The sequence below is a fragment of the Vicugna pacos genome, chromosome 11, assembly GCF_048564905.1.
Source record: "Vicugna pacos chromosome 11, VicPac4, whole genome shotgun sequence".
Taxonomy (NCBI): Eukaryota; Metazoa; Chordata; class Mammalia; order Artiodactyla; family Camelidae; genus Vicugna; species Vicugna pacos.
The window spans coordinates 70,182,511-70,201,560 of NC_132997.1; the positions used below are offsets into that span (position 1 = coordinate 70,182,511).

General features: G+C 38.8%; 1 protein-coding gene across 1 annotated transcript in view; it reads left to right on the forward strand.

Annotated features, from left to right (window-relative positions):
• The first annotated feature begins 5,675 nt into the window (after positions 1-5,675).
• Positions 5,676-19,050, forward strand: part of TNKS2 (tankyrase 2) — a 56,617-nt gene continuing 43,242 nt past the window's right edge. Inside the window, exon 1 of the mRNA XM_072971599.1 lies at positions 5,676-6,247. Coding sequence (XP_072827700.1) covers positions 6,049-6,247 — 199 coding nt within the window. The 5' untranslated portion in view covers positions 5,676-6,048. The remainder of the gene's footprint in view (positions 6,248-19,050) is intronic.

The following is a 19,050-nucleotide window of genomic DNA, read 5'->3' on the forward strand; positions in this document are numbered from 1 at the left end:
TCTGCCATCTGGCTCCTCCATCCCGTGTGCAAAATGTATTTATCCATCCCCAAATCCCCCAAAGTCTTAACCCATTCCAGCATTAAATCTAGATCCAAAGTATTGTCACCTCAGAAAAAAAATTCCCAATTCTGTCATATAAATCATTTAAATCAGATATGGGTGGAACTCTGGATATGGTCCATCGTGGAGCAAAGTTCTTCTCTATCCACAGGCCTGTGAAACTAGTAAACAAACTGTCTGCTTCCAAAATACAATGATGAGACAGGCATGGGATAGACATTCCCATTCTTAAACTGGAAAAAAAAAGGGGGAAGGGGGAGTAAAGAGATTACCTCTCTAAAGCAGTTCACCTCCCAAAAAGGCAAATTCTATCAGGTTTCAAGGCTTAAGAGTAATCTTTTGTGGTTTGATGCTCTGCCCTCTCAACCCTCCGAGGTTGACAGCTCCCCCCTCTCTGGCCTCTGCATTCATGGCTCAGCCCTGAGTCATTCTTTCTCCATTTCATCCCATCTCTGTCCCCTTACATCCAGTCAGCAGAGTTCTGCTGGGTTAAAATTCTACAAAACCTCGTCAATCTTCTGTGGATGTCAAGAGGCTCCACATCATCAGGCACAAAGATTCCTGGATAACCTCATCTCTATTGCTGGCAGCTACTAAGACGGCTGATTGGAGCCATAAATCACACACACCTGATCTCCATAGCAAACAGTTGTCCAGCCACACCCTTGGTGCTGTTTCCAGAGTGTGCTGAGTATGCCAAGAATTTTCCAATTCATCATTTGCAGGTTCCTTTTACCTTACCAGTGTATTTCTCAATTTCTCTCATTCTTCTCTTATTTTACTGTAAGTGAAAAGGAAAAACCAGTCTGCACCTTCTACATGTTGCTTGAAAATCTATCCAAGTTCATCTCTTATAAATTCTATTTTCACTCAAAAGTAGAATGTAATTCAGCCAAATCTTCTGCTGCTTTGTAATGATGATTACCTTTCCTCTAGTGTCCAATAACATGTTCCTTGTTTCTGTCTGGGACCTCACCAGGAGCACTTTATCATTCATATTTCTTGCACCATTCTGTTAGTGATGGTATGTGTATGGTCTAAGACAATAGAAACTTTCTCTACAGTTTACATCTTTCTGGATCCTCACCACAATTGCACTTAACTTCTATTTCCACCAACTATCTCTTAAAGGCAATCTAGGCCTTTTTCTATAAGGCACTTAAAAATTCTTTCAGCCTCTACCCACTACCCAATTCCAACATCACTTCCATATTTTTAGGTATTTGTTACAGCAGCACCCCACTTTCTAGTACCATAATCTGTTATTAATTTCCTAGGACTGCTCTAACAAAGTACCACAAACTGGGTGTCTTGTAACAAAAAAAATTTATTCTCTCACAATTCTGGAGGCTAGAAGCCTGAAATCAAGGTGTTAGCAGGGCTGTGCTATCTCTGAAGACTCTAGGGAAAGATCCTTCTTGCCTTTCTAGCTTCTGGTGGTTGCCTGCAATCTCTGGCATTCCTTGGCTTGTATATCCATCATTCCGATCTGTGCCTCCATCCTCACATGGTCACATTCTGAGATTCTAGGTGGATACGAATTTGGGGGCAAAGGGGAACAACAATATTCAGCCTGGTATAGTCTTTTTCTACACCTTCTTATTTCTGTTTTAACTCATATCCAAGTCTAAGCTGTTCACTTCCCTTTTAATGAAGGGAAGAATAAAGACTGGCAAGGGAAAATATCTTGCTTACAATTAAGAAAATTACTGTCGGATTCAATCCCACAGTTGCTTTAGTTATACGTATAAAACAACCCTGGAGTTATTTTGTGTGTGTGTATTTGTTTTGAGTATTTTTATATTTGAGTATATTGAGTATATTTAAGCACCAGCTGGTTCTTCATCACCTTTTTAGATTCTGTTAGCTTATCTTCTAGTTAGGAGTTTTACATCTATGTTCATGATTGAAAACGACCTGTAATTTTCCTTTCTTGTCCTTACTTGCTTTGGTATCAAGGTTAAAATAGCTTCATTAAATGAGTTAGGGAGTGTTTCCTCTTTTTGTATTCTTTGGAAAAAGTTTGAATAATATTGGAATTATCTATTCTATGAAAGTTTGATAGAATTTGCCAAAACAACTCTCTGGATTCCATGTTTACTTTGTGGGAAAGTTTTAAATTATTGATTGGTTTGACATTAGAAAATCCATAAACATAATTGATTACATGAATAGCTTAAAGAAGAAAAATGCATCTCAATAGATGTAAGAAAAAAGCATTTGACAAAGTTCAACATCTAATTATGATTTTTTTTAAAAAACTCAACAAATAAGGAAGCATTTCATAAAAATTCAACATCTATTCATGATAACAATTCTTAGCAAAGTGCAAAGAGAAGGAAACTCTTTTACCTGGAAAAAGTCTAACTACCAAAACACTAACAAAAATAGCATTTTTAAAAACATCATTCTTAATAGTAAAAGGTTAAATGTCCTTTAAAAAACCAGAATAAGACAAGCATATCCAATATCAATACTTTTATTCCACATTACATTAGAGGTCTTAGCCAACTCAGTAAGACCTAAGGCCTAAGATGGGAAAAGGAGAAACTTTTTTCACGCACTCACATTCACAGATAATAAGACCATCTAGAAAACCTCCACAACAAATTATTATTATACAGTTTGGCAGAGTTCAGTAGTGTTAAATATATTCATATTATGCAACAGATCTCCAGAACTTTTTTATCTTGCAAAACTGTACCTCTAATACTCATTCAACAACTCATTTCTTCTTTTCCCCAGCCCCTGGTAAACACCACGTTACTCTCCTCTCCACTTCTGTCTACACTGGATACCTCATTTTATGGGCTGAATTGTGGGGGGGGCGCCCAAAATTCATATGCTGCAGCCTTAGAGTACCTCTAAATGTGATTGTATCTGGAGATAAGGAAATTAAGGTTAAAAGAGGTCATATGGATGGGCCCTAACCCAATCTGACTCATGTCTTTTTATAAAAAGAGGAAATTTGGACACATAGACACCAGGGATTCACATGAACAGAGGAAAGGCAATGTGAGGATACAGTGAGAAAACGGCTTTCTGCAAGTCAAGGAGAGAGGCCTCAGAACAAATCAAATCTGCCACCACCTTGACCTTGGACTTCTAGCCTCAAAAACTGCTGAAAATAAATTTCTGTGGTTTAAGCTACCCACTCTGCAGTATTGTATTATGGCAGCCCTAACAAACTAATACACCTTATAGAAGTGGAAACGTATAGTATTTGTCTTTCTGTGACTAGCTTATTTCACTTAGCACCATGTCCTCAAAGTTCATCCATGTTGTTGTATAGGACAGGTTTCCCTTTTTCAGGCTGAATAATGTTTTATTGTACGTATTCACCACATTTTGTTTATCCCTTCATCTGTTCATGAACATTTGGGTTGCTTCCACCTCTGGGCTATTGTGAGTAATGCTGCTATGAACATGAGTGTACAAATATCTCAAGACCCTGCTTTCAATTCTTTTGTACATATGCCCAAAAGTGGAATTACTAGATCATACGGCAGTTCTATTTTAAATTTTTTCAGTAAATGCCATAGTTTTTCTCAGCAGTTGTACCATTTTTCAGTCCCACCAGAAACGCACAAGGGTTCCAACTTTGCCACAAACTTACCAACACTTCTTATTTTCTCATTTTTTTAATAGTAGTCATCCTTATGAGTATGAAGTAATATCTCATAGTGGTTTTGATTTGTATTTCTTTAATGAGAAATTTAGAAATTTAGTATTTTTTAAAATGTAGACTAAGGCCTCTTTGAGATACTATTCATACCCACTGTATTAGAAAAAAATAATTAGACAATACCAAGGGTTGATGAGGGCAGAGATTTTAAAAACTCCTGCACTCTGCTGATGTGCATGTACATTATAAACAATCTCTCTGAAAAATGATTTGGCTTTACCTTGTAAAGTGAACGTTCATTCCCTATGATTGAGTGACTCCACTGGGTAGTCCACTCCTGCAGTGATTTTTAAACCTGTCACCACTCATTTGTGAGTTCTGTAATCCATTAACTGAGAGTCATAGTTCTAAATACTGGAGAAGTGAATATTGTTTCATTATTTTGTGAAACCTTTGTTTTATATATATAATACACATACATACGTGTGTGTGTGTGTGTGTGTATTTACTGTTGAAGACACCAAATGCATTTCTTATGCCAGGTGCATATATTCTTATAAGTAGTGGTCAAAAAGTTTGAATGCCTCTCATTTTAAATACTTGCACATGTGCACCAGAAGAATGCATAAGAATGTTCATAGCACTATTGTTTATAACAAAAAACTGGAAACAAACCAAAGGCCAGTTGAATTGTAAATTTGTGGTATACTCACACAAGACAACTTTATAAAACAATGAAAATGAATGCATGAGTCTTACAAACATCCCAAGTGAAAAAAGAGTTCAGACATATTTTTATAAAGCTCAAAAACAAAACTGAACAATATGTTGTTGAGGAATACACACATGGGAAAGGATTAATAAATACAAATGAGTAAACAAGGAATAAAATTGGAAAATATATTTGTCAAGTGGATAAAATATGAAAGAAAAATGATAGATGCAATAGTATTGGTCTTGTTCTAGTTCTTGGGTGCATTCATGGATATCCATTTATTAATATACAACATAATTCAAATCTATACTTAATGTATTATTATGTACACATATAGTTACATAATTTGCATGTTTATTAAAATGCTCTCCAAAGTGTACAACCTCTATCTTTTAGCACAACAGTGAGTAGACATTCCGAACAAAAACTGAATTTGCTGAAAAACAGGTTAAGACTGGGGTGCTGGAGAGGAGGAGGTGCGGAGTGGGGGATGGGAAGCTTGTCTACACGCCAAAGGTCAACACGTATAATTTTATGTAAGCATACCTTTCTTTTGAACAGTTTCTTAAGACCAGGGTATACAGTAGGGAATGATCAATAACAGCTGCATTACTACCTTAAGCGATAATTAATTATGTGCTTTTCTTGCTTTAACGGTAAGTAAAAATCCTCAACTCATTAAACTTTGTCAGCAATGTGTATACCCAGTATGTCCACACTTCAGGTAAGTCAGCATAATACTGATTTATGATGGGCCCTTCAGTTAGTCCTGAGTTAACACCCACGGAATGAGTAATTAATCTGAGCCATGTCTCTCAATTACTTAGAATTGGAACAAACTTTCATCACTTTCCTAGTTATCTTTAAATGGTCTTGGGGCAGCTCATCCAACCTTCCCATCAAGCAACTCATTCATTTCCAAAACGTAGCTCACAAGAAACAACAAAGCAGCAGTTCTGGGGTAAGGGAAGACACGGGTGGGGGGGGGGGAATTCCCGAAGAGAAAGGGATTGTGGAAGTTGAAAAAATGGGTAAATTCCACATAAGAAGTCCAAAATAATATACAAGATAGGGGGAAATTTTTCAAGGGTTCTTTTCAGTTTAACAGCAATAAAGAAATTCAGATCAGGAAATCCACTCTTTAAAAATGACAATGAGCAAACTCTTTCGACCTCAGGCAAACCCACCACAAAGATGGCGGTGGAATAAAGCCCCTTCTCCTCCCGCGGCCAGAGGTGCTCGCCTCACATTTCCCACAAACCCCTCCGCGCTGCGCTCGCCGAAACCGGCTCCGCCAGTCTATGACCACTGCGCATGCGCGGCAGGACGTCACGGGCGCTCCCAGGGATCAGCGGAGCTGGCAGGAGGGGCCTTGCCAGCTTCCGCCGCCGCGTCGCTTCAGATCTCGAACGGCGGGTTTGCGGTGCCTCCGCCGCCGCGGGGCAGCTGGGGGTCGCGGGGCCGAGCGAGGGGCGCGCGGCGGCGCGGCCATGGGACTGCGCCGAGCCTGCTGACAGCGGGGAGTCGTGCGGCCCGGGCCCTGAGCGCGTCTCCTCCGGGGGGCCTCGCCCTCCTGCTCGCGGGGCCGGGGCTCCTGCTGCCGTTGCTGGCGCTGCTGCTGGCGGCGGCGGCGGCGGCCAGGATCATGTCGGGCCGCCGCTGCGCGGGCGGGGGCGCGGCCTGCGCGGGCGCGGCGGCCGAGGCCGTGGAGCCGGCGGCCCGCGAGCTGTTCGAGGCGTGCCGCAACGGGGACGTGGAGCGAGTCAAGAGGCTGGTGACACCCGAGAAGGTGAACAGCCGCGACACGGCGGGCAGGAAGTCCACCCCGCTCCACTTCGCCGCAGGTAACCGGGGCCAGCGCCTCCTCGCCTCGTCCCAGACCCTACCTGTGCACCCGGGCTCGCAGGCCCGAAACCAGGCACGGTAGCCCCCAGCCCCCGGCCTTCCCCGCTAGGACTCCGGTCCCAACCATCTCGAGGTCGTCGAGTGGGGACTGGGGAGATTGGGGGTAGGGGATTAGCGGGCGAGCGTGCCACACTCACTGGAAGTTTTTTTTTCCTTCTTCTTTGTTTTGTATCAACAATACCTGTACCTACTTCCGGTCTTACTACCTTAAAAGGCCTCTACACACAAGAAAGAGTAGGGGACGTGGTAGACCTTGTGATTTTAAAGGCCATTATCTCCGCAATCTATCGTTCTTGCGCTTTTCTCCGTAACTCGTATCAATCCTTTGGGTTAAAGTCTTTTGTAAAATGCAAGGATATAATGTAGGAGGAGGAGTTTAGCTGACCACTGACACGTTAACGTTAACAGGTTTATCAGGGTAGTCAGTCATTAGAAAGTTTCTGGAAAGTCCAAAACAGTAACTAGCCTAGTTGGAGAGAACTGACATCTGACTTAGACTGGATGCGGGCAGGTAGTCTCTGCCAGGCACACACTAGTGGGGTGGAAAGTAGTAAAATGAGAGGAAAAATGGTGCAGGTACTCAAGCTTGGATCTATTAAATTGGGACTAACCTCGCCGCATTCTGAGATTCGGATCGTTTGAATTACTTTCTTTTAATATTTACTAGATTCACTTTATGATATAAGCATATTAGATTTAATTGAAGAATTTAAAAACTAGAGATGAGACACAGGTTATTTCTATAAAGCATTTGTACATTTTACTTCGATGAAAGGTAGTGACTGACGGTCGCTATCCTCAAGTGAGCCATGCGCGATTGAAAGTGGGAGTAGATTCTTGTATTTCCGATAATCCTTATTTTCTCATCTCGTGTGTTACTGATTGTTTAAAATAATTTTTCGCAAAGGCAGTTTTTTAACTATATATAAAATAAACAAGATCCTACCCTATAGCACAGGGAACTATATTTAATATCTTGTAATAACCCTATGATGAAAAATAATAGGAAAAGGAATATATGTGTATATCTGAACCACCATGCTGTACACCGGAAACTAATACAACAGGGTAAAGCGACTACACTTAAGCTTAAGAAGTATATATTATCTATGGAAAAAGAAAAAAGAAAAGAAAAAGCAGTGTTTTAAAGCATTCTGGGTTTTTGGAGTAGGAATGATGAGCAGAGAAGGAGCATAAGAAAAATATCCTTGTTCACAGACATTGGTTTTACACTTTGTACCAACGGGAGTTTTTTTTTGTTTGTTTGTTTGTTTGTTTTTTAACCTGTACCTGTTTTGAAATGTGACCACTACTGGGAGATACGCCCCTTTCTTGATCGATTACAAATTTGACTGGGGAGCCTTTTAAGCAAGAAGGTTTGAGACCTTTGGTGGAAGAACTAGAAACAGCTTGTGGGCAGCGGAAGGGGAAGGGAGAAAAATACTAAAGTCAGCTCTCCCTGTTAGTCTTCCTGCTGAAAATTTTTTTCATCAGTGCTGCCCTTCCTGAGCTAATTTGGATTGTTCCGTATGTCCATGTAGTCAATATTTAAACAACTGATTTGGCAAACTGTCATAACTAAATGATACATAATCCAAGGGATAGTGTTACTTAGATTCTGTTCACTTGATCTGTGGGGTAAAAATAACCAAGGGAGATCTTAGTTGCTACCTTTCAAGAATTTGTTGTATTAATGAGTTCATATCTGAAAATAGTAATATTTACAGATTTAAGGTTATAGATTAGCTTCTTATTGTTCATCCCAACCATCCCATCCTGAGTTCTGTCCCAACATTTCAAAGTACTTTTTACGTAGATTTCACTTGATTTGTTCAGACGGAAATGGAAAACTTACTTTAGGAACCACCCCTCACAGTTTACCCAAACTATCAGGTACAGGTTATAAGATTAAGAATTTAAACTATAAAAAGAAGTAATAAAATAAAAATTACTAATAGTCTACATTAAACCGGAGCTTTAAAGCCCTATATTTAAGCCCAGATATATAAGAAACTTTTTTTTAAATTTGCTTTGTAAATTCAACCTAAATTATTAATTAGACTTATGAGAGAATCTGTTTTTAATTTTTAAACAAATACATCCAACTGCATTTTCTCTTAATGTGTGAATACATTTTATAAACTCTGTTGGTGGTAAGTTATCAGTCATGTTGATGTGCAAATAGGCATGTCATTGGAAGCTCAGTGGAGGTGGTGGGATTGTGTGACTGCCTGTCCAAGCAGTTTCTTGTGTTTGTACCTTGTAAGCTACGGGAGAAAAATCTTTTTTTTCCCCTTTAACCAGTTAGTTTGGAGGTTTTATTGGTGGGGGATAGACATGGTTTTGCCTTTTTGTTTTGACTTCGAAGGAACAGGAGGAATGTGAGGTCTGTGCAGACCAAGGAAAATTAACCAGGGTATAACAGTTTAGAAAAAACTTGGTCTGTCTTTTTATCTAAAATATTTAATTCAATTAAAAGAATAATCTCTTGCCAGCCCTCGTAATCAACATAAACAGGAGCTTTTTTCATATTAGGTGCTTTTTGTTTTGAACTAGATTACACTTCTTAGATAAGTATGCTTCTAAGAAGTCAATTCTTACGAGAAAAATTTTTTCCTCTTCAATCCCCCTGCCACCAACTCCTTACTTACCCTCCTCACCACACACAGGATCTGAATGATTTTTTTGTGACACATCACAAAACTTGTAGAGGCAAGTTGGTGGTAGGGAGGCTACAGCCCTAATTTTGCTAAAAGCAGTAGCACCTGAAATTCTTGACCTTGTAATCCGCTAGAAAACAGCAGATTTCAGTAGAAGAGATTGTTTCTCTGAATTTATTTCTGAAAGATGAAGAGGGTCAGAAACTTTGGGAGAGTCATCTTATCATCCAGTATAGTCAAAGAAAGACAGAAATAGCATTCTCTAGAATCTTAGAACTCAGGGGACAGAGGTGGGGAGAATAGAATTCCCTGGCTTGAGAATCTTAAATACTCTTTGGAGTATGCAGAGAGATATCATTCAGTAGAAAAGTATGTAAAATAATTTACTAGGTTCAAGAAATTCAGGTATAGAGATGGTGGATGTGTGTATGTAGTTGGAGAATGACAAGTTGAAAAGGCTTGCATTGTTCTAGCTAAAAAGGTAATGCTTGTTTTGTATTTGTATTATGTTACTGTCCTATATTTGTGGCGTGCTACTCAGCCATGTACATTGGCCTGTCAGGCTTAACTTCGATTATTATATTCAACTGTGTGAATTGCATATAAGAGGGCTTTTTTTTTTTGAAAGAAGGAAGTAGAATTAGAGCATCTGGAATTTATTATACAAACAAATGATATCAAAACTAGAGTTATTTATTCTAGAGATGAAAGAAAACCAAGGTCAATCAATGTTGTTGTCTTCATGTATGTTGAAGATAGTCAAGTAGAAAAATAAGTATGACTGGGTGGCTGTGGCAGTCAAAACTAGGGCCAGTAGGTGAAAGATTACAAGGAGTCAGACTGCCTTTAACAATCTACTCAACTGAGGGCTTGACTGGAAGTCTCCAAACAGTGGCTGGATTGGCACCTCTCAGAGATAGTGTGAAAGGACTTCTGTATAGGGTAGGCAGTTGGACCAATAGGTCAGAATCTGAGTTATGTAAGAAAGTGGAATGATTCCTTTAAGGGTTTGACAACTCAGCTACCAAAGATTTAGTTTTTGTGATTGCCATTGATAACTTTTACCAAAATGGTGCTATTTGAAGACCTTCAATACTGTTTCCAAAGCATTTCCTTCTTTTGGCTGTAGGCCAACATCATAAGTTTGAGAGATGCACAAAATGTAACCACATTTCTTACGTAGGACTAAAATTATGGACTGTTGGGTCCAGGATTGGTTTTTGCTGTGGGGGAGAATTCTGCAAGAGTAGAAAACCCCACTATCAAATAAAAACAGTCTATTTATGATTTCAGATTTTTTTTTTTAGTTTATTTATCAGATCTCCCAGTATGTTATCAAGACTTGAGCTATACCTTTTTCCTCAGGTCTTGCTGGATTTAGAAGTAGGCACTCGATTTCAGTAACAACTAGTTTGGAGTACTTGTTTCAGTACTTCCACATTTAGATTGTCAGAATTTCATCTCCCCAGAGGCCATGAAATCGTTTTCCAAGTTTCTCCTGGTCTGACTAGACTGTCCCAAATTGAGCTAGGCAAAACTTCCTATGTATTCCTCATGCTCAAGAAATATATACAGGAAGTATTTTTTCTGGTTCTTAGTAAACTAAAGTTAATAGTAAAAGAGAAGTTTAAAATGACATCCCTTACGTAAATCTGACAAGAGTCCTGATGGTGTAAGTCAAGCTAAAGGCTTCTTGATTATACATTCTCGTCCACTAGACGACAGGAGCCTTCTCTGTTTCATGGCATTTATTGACATTTTCTGTTTTTGAACGTTTCCTTCTGACAATGCCCTGTGTGACACCAGCCTGCCTTTAGATTGGTAAGACATCACTCTTTTCATATTGGACCAGCTGCATCATCAATGGCCCATTCCACCTTTGGACTATAAAAAAGGGGAGGTAGTAGTTCCTAAGAGTGTAAGTCGATTTCTCTGTAGTGACTTCCAGTGCTTCACAGCTTTTTGGAAGCCTTTCAGATGAAAGCATGTTTCCCTGTATAGCAGCAAAACATGATACTGTTAACAATAGTCATGTTTGGCAGGACAGTTCCTGGGGCTGCTGAAACGAATGGCATTTCAAAGATAAAGAAACTTGACAAGAGAAATAGAATAGACTGCTTTTCTTAGTGGCCAGAAATCATTAATTCCATTTTGTCTGTCGGTCATTTGCTTACTGTTCCAACAAAGTATTAGACGTGCACTACACAGATGTTTATCATTTCCTCCTACATGCCAGATAATGGCCTTGGCCAGTGAACAGAAATGAACAGAACCCAATACCTGCCTTTAAGTAGCACAGTTTATTGATCTGCAAATTTACTTTCCAGATAAACCTGTCTTGTTTTGTTGTCAGGACTTTATAGTAGATTCAAACTCAATGTATGATTTCATCAGAATTTACATATTTGAAGATGACTGCTGTTCCATAATTAGAAAATCAACCACAAGGTATCCTGAGCAGCCATGACTGCTAACTGTAGCCTTCTGATTCCTTTGTAAAGAGATCCTCAGTATATGGAGATTGGCATTGACTCTAAAGATATGCCTATTCATGTTGTACCTGGCCAGTGAGAGCATAATCAGAATGTACCTTGCAAAGCTATTTATTCTTCGAGAAATGAGTACTTAACAAAAGTGCTTTGAAACTCGAGACCGTAAGAATGTGGATTTCATCAGGAATTAGCCCTCAAAGTTTGGGAAGCCACTTAAATTTAAAGGTTTTACCAAACTTCCAAAGTATATTTTAAAATTTGAAAAAGCTATGTACTGAAATAATGTCCTTTCATGTCGAGAAATGGCTTCAAACATTCAAAATTTCAAACTGTCTACTCTTTCAGGATGACTTCTGCACACATGTTATAGTCCTTACAATGTGGCTTGAAAACATGCTGATTTCTGTCAGTCTCTAGACCGGTTTCAGACATCTTAAAGGCTAGGGAGTCATGTTGCTACAGTTATTGAAGTAGAAGTTATCTGCGTTTTGGACTGTTGGTAACTATGTAGATAAAATCACCTTAACCTATTTACCCATATCTCCTCCTTAGCTAAAATTTCAGTTTCAGTATTTAGTCGTACACATCGGTATTGGTTCTGTCTCTCTTTAACTCTGGTTTGAGGCAACTCTCTTTTTTTTTTTTTTGAATGGAAGTATAGTCAGTTACAGTGTGTTGATTTCTGATGTACAGTGTAATGTTTCAGTCATAGATACACATAGATATATTCCTTTTCCTATTCTTTTTCATTATAGGTTACTACAAGATAATGAACATAGTTCCCTGTGCTATACAGAAGAAACTTGTTTATTTATTTTATATAGTAGTAGTTAATATTTGCAAATCTCGAACTCCCAATGTATCCCTTCCCACCCCCTTTCCCCACTGGTAACTGTAATTTTTTTTTTATGTCTATGAGTTTGTTTCTGTTTTGAAGATAAGTTCATTAGTGTCTTCTTTCTTTTTCTAGATTCCACATATGAGTGATATCATATGCTATTTTTCTTTCCTTTTCTGGCTTACTTCACTTAGAATGACAAGCTCCAGGTCCATCCATGTTGCTGCAAATGGCATTATTTTTTATGGCTGAGTAGCATTCCATTGTATAAATACACTGCAACTTTTTTAAACATTTTTTGTTGATTTATAATCATTTTACAATGTTGTGTCCAATTTCAGTGTTCAGCACAACTTTTCAGTTATACATGAACGTATATATAATTCATTGCCACATTTTTTTCTCTGAGCTACCATTAAGATCTTGTATATATTTCCCTGTGTTATACAGTATAATCTTGTTTATCTGTTCTACATTTTGAAATCCCAGTCTGTCCCTTCCCACCCCCTGCCCTCTTGGCAACCACAAGTTTGTATTCTATGTCTATGAGTCTGTTTCTGTTTTGTATTTATGTTTTTGTTTTTTTTTTTAAGATTCCACATATGAGCGATCTCATGGTATTTTTCTTTCTCTTTCTGGCTTACTTCACTTAGAGTGACATTCTCCAGGAACATCCATGTTGCTGCAAATGGCATTATGTTGTCAGTTTTTATGGCTGAATAGTATTCCATTGTATAAATATATCACATCATCTTTATCCAGTCATCTGTTGATGGACATTTAGGCTGTTTCCATGTCTTGGCTATTGTAAATAGTGCTGCTATGAACATTGGGGTGCAGGTGTCATTTTGAAGCAGGATTCCTGGGTCATAGGTTAAGTCTATTCCTAGTCTTTTGAGGAATCTCCATACTGTTTTCCACAGTGGCTGTACCAAACTGCATTCCCACCAGCAGTGTAGGAGGGTTCTCTTTTCTCCACAGCCTCTCCAGCATTTGTCATTTGTGGCCTTTTGAATGATGGCCATTCTGACTGGTGTGAGATGATACTTCATTGTAGTTTTGATTTGCATTTCTCTGATAATTAGCAGTACTGAGCATTTTTTTCATGTATTGGCCATTGGTATGTCTGCATTGAAGAATTGCTTGTTTAGATCTTCCCATTCTTGGATTGGCTTTTTTTATTATTATTATTAAGTTGTATGAGCTGTTTATATATTCTGGAAATTAAGCCTTTGTCAGTCACATCATTTGCAAATATTTTCTCTCATTCCTAATGTTGTCCTTTTGTTTTGCTTATGGTTTCCTTTGCTGTGCAAAATGAAGCAACCTTCTTCTGTTCCCAATGATATTTTTACAAAAGGCTACACTTGACCTTTCTTCAGACTTGGCCTTTCTTCAGGTCACCAATCCTTTGAAACAGTTATCTTATTAATTGACTCCATCTCTTGTAACAACTAGAGATAGTGCCCACCTCACACTCCTTTTTTTGGAAGTTACTCTGTGAGTCACCACTTTGATTTCTTCAGATGTGTTGATTACCGCTGAAGAAATAGTGATCCTTCTCTAAGTGCTTGGTTACATTAAGTAACTTTCCGAAGGAAGAGATACCTTTACTAATTTTTCTTATTTTGATTCCTTTTTTCTTACTCTCTAACTTAAGAAGTTTCTTCTAAAAGTGTTTCTTCTGAATGGATGCTAAATGGCTGGGATAGCAGAACCATTGATTGGGGCAGCTGTGAGTGGCTTACATGAGGAGGACAGTGTGTTCAACAGTGCCAAGGCTGTGATAAGGAAGATTCAGGTCAGAGCATAGTGGCAGCAAATTTTGTCTTTTCCTCTGTGAAATTTTCTATTTGGCTTCTACAGTGCCATTGTTTCTAAGTTTTAATTGTTAGTCTCCTTTTCTCATGCTGTGATATATTAATTCAGCAAATAACAATACATTGCTATGTGCCCTGCAGTGTGAAGGACCCTGGGGAAGTAATGATGAGCTAAGATAGACATGTCTCCTGCCCTTTATGGATTTGAAGAGCCTAGGAGATAAGTACAGAACAGTAATTACAAATTTTAATAAGTGCCAGAAGATATTGTTGTGAACAATGAACAAAAGTTTCTGAGTCGTCGTTGTCATCCTCCTTCTCCTCCAGATCTTGCATTCTAGTGGAGGAGAGGGGAAAACCAACTGAATTGGATGTATGGTTGTGCAGAATGGACTGCTTTAGATAGGATGATCAGGGATGGCCTCCCTAAGGTGGAGACATTAAAATTAGACAGTAAGTAGAAGTGAGGGATGCAGAGAGCAAGGGAGGAACAGTCCAAGCTAATGAGCAGCATGTACCACTGAAGTAAGGTTGGCATATTCGATGAACTGAAAGCAAGCTGGATCATAGTTCAGAAAGGGGAGAGTGGTATGTAATGAAGTTCTGTAACTTAGGGAAGTAGGTAACTGCCAGTTCATGCAGCAGGCCTTGTAGGCCACAGTAGAGTGATTGGATTTTATTCTAAGAGCATCAGTGGGAAGCCAATGAATTATTTTGAACAGGGATATGCTATGATGATTGTTTTTAAAGACCACTGGGGACAGAGGTAGAAATGAGAGGCCCAGTTGGAGACTTTTGCAATAGTTCAGGCTGGAGGCAGTGGTGGTTGGGTTGGGGCAGTGTCGGTGGAAATGAAGAGAAGTTAGGGAACATGTTGAATCTGAGATGCCTTTGAAAGATCCAGGTAGAGATATGTCCAGTAAACAGTCTGGAATTCAGGTGAAAAGTCTAGCCTAGAGATTTAAATTTGAGAGTTGTGTATATCTAGGTGGTACTTAAAGCCATAGGAGTAGATGACATCATTCAAGAGGGGAAAATGGGTAGAGAACGAAGTCTTGAGGAATCCCAGCATTTAAAAATTGGGTGGAGTAACCAAGAAGCCCCCAGAGAGATAGAACATGTCCAAAATTTGAATTCTTCATCTTCTGCCACAAACCTGTTTTGTCTGTAGCCTTCCTAATCTGAGTTGATGCAAACTTCACCCCTCTGTTTCTCAGCCCAGAAACCTTGGAGTCACCCATGACTCCTCTCTTGCCCCCAGCCTCTGTTACCTCCTCACCCTTACCCTCACTCTGCATCCAATCTATGAGCAAACTGTGCTAGCTCTACCTTCAGAGTACCCAGAATCTGCCACTTATTATTCTGACAAGTGCCATTACATTATGGTCCAAACCACCATAGTCTGATTTACTTCTAATCTAAACCCCCTTAAATCTAGTCTCAGCACAACAACCAGAGGGTATTTTTCAAATGTAAGTCATATCATTTAATTTACCGGCTTAAAACCCTGCAGTGACTCTCCATTTTCCTCACAGTAAAAAAGCCAAGGTTCTTACAGTGGTCTTCAAGTCTCTCTACCTGGCTGGCTGTCATTACTTTTAATCTCATTTCCCTCTATGCTACCCTTTCCTCAGTCAGCTCCAGTCACTCTGCCCTTCTTACTGTTGCTCAGTAAGGTTAGCTCTCTTTCTTTGAAATCTTTAATCAAATGTCACGATCTCAACTTTATGACCCCCTCCCCCTACATACACCCTGATCACTCCTTATTCTGCTCTTTTTCTAGTTACTTTCTAACATACTTGTTTTATGCATTTATTTTTCATCTCGCTCACCTCCATAGAATAGAAACTCCTCAAAGGCAGAGATTTCATCTGTTTTGTTCACTGGTATGTCCCAGAAAAATGTTCATTACATAGTTGATATTCCCTGATCGTTTGTTAAATGAATAGACATGGAAAACCAGGAATGTCTGATGTCATGGAAACTCTGGGGAGGATGTTTCAAGGAGGAGGGAGTAGTCATTAAATATCGCTGAGAGGTCTAGTCAGATGAGGACATACGTGTTCTTTGGGCTTGGAGACATGGAGATTGTTACTGGCCTTGATGAAAGCAGTTGTAAAGAAGAACCCAGACTATATTTGGGAGAAATGTAAATGGAAGATAAAGAATTGGTGACAGTCCTTAATGGTTTGAAAATGCAGGGGAGCAGAGAAATGGAAATGTGAATAAAATAATAATAAAATGGATGTTAGGAATGATCTGGTGGAAAGGGAGAGATTGATGTGGGTGAGGAGAGAATGACGACCTTGAAAGGTAAGAAAGGACCACAGTGCAAGGTGAGAACACATAGATCTTAGATAAAAGTACACTTCTTTCAACAAAACAGGTAGAAAATTAGTACTCCCTACTCCGACTTCATTTATTTTTGTGCATGGCTTCAAACACCATCTTTATGGTCATGACTCCAAAATGTCAGTCTCTAGCTCAGACTAATTTCCTTAATTCAAGATGCACAGAACCTTCTACTTTCTGGGCATTTGTTTTTCAAGCTCACCATTTCCAAAAGCAAATTACTTTATCTCACAAAACCTCTTGTTTTACCTTGTTTCTCAGGTATCTGATAATCATCTCCATTCCTTCTCTCCTTTACCCAAATTAAAGAAGTCACCAGATGCTGTCAGTTTTCTCTTCTCTCTTTAGTTACTCCTGTCAACATTGTATGCAGTAGCAAAAGATTAGAAACAACTACTAACTACTCATGAGAAAAGAACTAGTTAAGTTTTGATACTTGAAATCCATAAAATAGATGCTGATAATAGTTTATTTCTAGATTTTTTTTAAAGGAAGGTACAGAATAGGAGATACAGATATAGAGATAGGTAGATATACATATGTAGGTGTAGATATAGATAGGTATTTGTTTGTCCTGTAGTGACCATTGATGTAGCAGTATTTTTCAGACTGTTTCTAAGAGATGCCTCTGGAATATAGGGATAATTTCCTTTGGACCTTTGTGAAGGAGAAGTAGGATTCAACCTGAATAGTATTATTTTAAATTGAATTCAGTTAATTTGCAACTCTGTGAGAGCCAGCTGTGTACCAGGCATTGGATATTTTGCAACAAACAAGACACATATTGGTATTTTATGCAAGATTTTATTAGGAAATGTTAACTCAAAAAGATTTACACACCCCTATGTTCATTGCAGCATTATTTACAATAGCCAAGACAAGGAAAGAACCTAAGTGACTATCCAGGGATGAATGGATAAAGAAAATGTGGCATATATACACAGTGGAATATAATTTGGCCGTAAAAAAGAATGAAATCTTGCCATTTGCAACAGCATAGGTGGACTTTAAGGGCATTATGCTATGTGATTTAAGTCAGACAGAAATAGACCAACTATGATTTCACTTACATGTGGAATCCTTGGCCGGGGGGCCGTGGAGATTAGGTTTATTTATTGGAGGAGGTACTGGGGATTGAACCCAGGACCCCGTGCATGCTAAGCGTGCGTTCTACCGCTTGAGCTATATCCTTCTCCATACATGTGGAATCTTAAAACAGAAAACTCAAACCCATAGATACAGGGAACAAATTGGTGTTTGCCAGAGGTGCGGGGACGGGTGAAATGGGTAAAGGTGGTCAAAAGATATAAATTTCCTTTAGATAAAATTCCTTCCTATAAAATAAATAAGTCCTTGGGATGTAGTGTACAACATGGTGACTATAGTTAATAATAATACTGCATTATATATTTGAAAGTTGCTAAGAGAGTAGATCTTAATGTTAACTAGATTTATTGTGTTCATTGTGCAGTATATACAAATATTAAATCATTACGTTGTACACCTAGAATTAATACAACCATATATATAAGTTATATCAATTTTTTTAAAAGACCAAAAAATACTTCATGAAAATCTGTTGCCTGAAAGTAGCTTGAAAAACACTAGTCTAAAACAAACAAACAAACAAAATTAGTCTACAAGACACAGTCTAGACACCACCTTAGGGGGGACATCTCAGGTTCTTCATCATCTGGCTTTGGGTATTCTGTGTGCCCTGGCTATTATGAATGACTTGCTCTGTACATTTTCTTTCTTCCGCTTGGACTGCAGTGCTCTTTCCTTGCTTAGCTTTTTCCCATCCTTTACCTCTTCTCTCCTCTCCTCATTCTCCTACTGATCCATTAATTTTTCTGTAAGTTTTCAGCTCCAATATCATCACTAGAGTCTCCTCTGGGGTAGTCCTTCCTATTCTCTGCTTTCCCCCAATGTAGGTGTTCCCTTCTTTGAGCTGTAGTAGCACTTTATATATACCTCTATAATGAGTTAGTGTATATTGAAATTACTGGTTCTTACTGTTTCTCCACATCTTAAATTGTAAGCTCTCTAAAAATAGAGAGAATCAAAGATACCCACTTCTGTGACATAGAGCTTAGCAATATTGAAACAAAACAAACTAATAAAGAATCCAGTTAATCTCTTCAATCATCTGCTGACGCTTACCTTAGCTGCAGCTAGGCCAGCCCCAGACACAGACCTTGGAAAGATTGTGTATCATTGCTTTTTCAGCTTCACTCTGGTCTTCTTAGAAGGACTACATTCAAGATTGGTAGTTTTAAGAATATTCTGATAAATTTTTGGGTGAATGAGAAGGTCTTTTCTCTCTCTCCCAACATACACAAATACTTCCCCATCTGCTTTATCATGTCCTTTTCTTTTCACAATTAACTCTAAAAAGATTTTAGGTGCTATTATATGGGAATGGTAAGAGATTGAAACTCATTGGTACTAAATCCATAAACCAGTGTAAATGAGTTATCAGCCTTTTTTTGTTTTGTTTTTTATGGGGGCCATTACAGCAGAACTGTGGGACATGGGTTTCTAAAGGAGGCCTCCTACTAGAAAGAAGTTGCTTGTGTT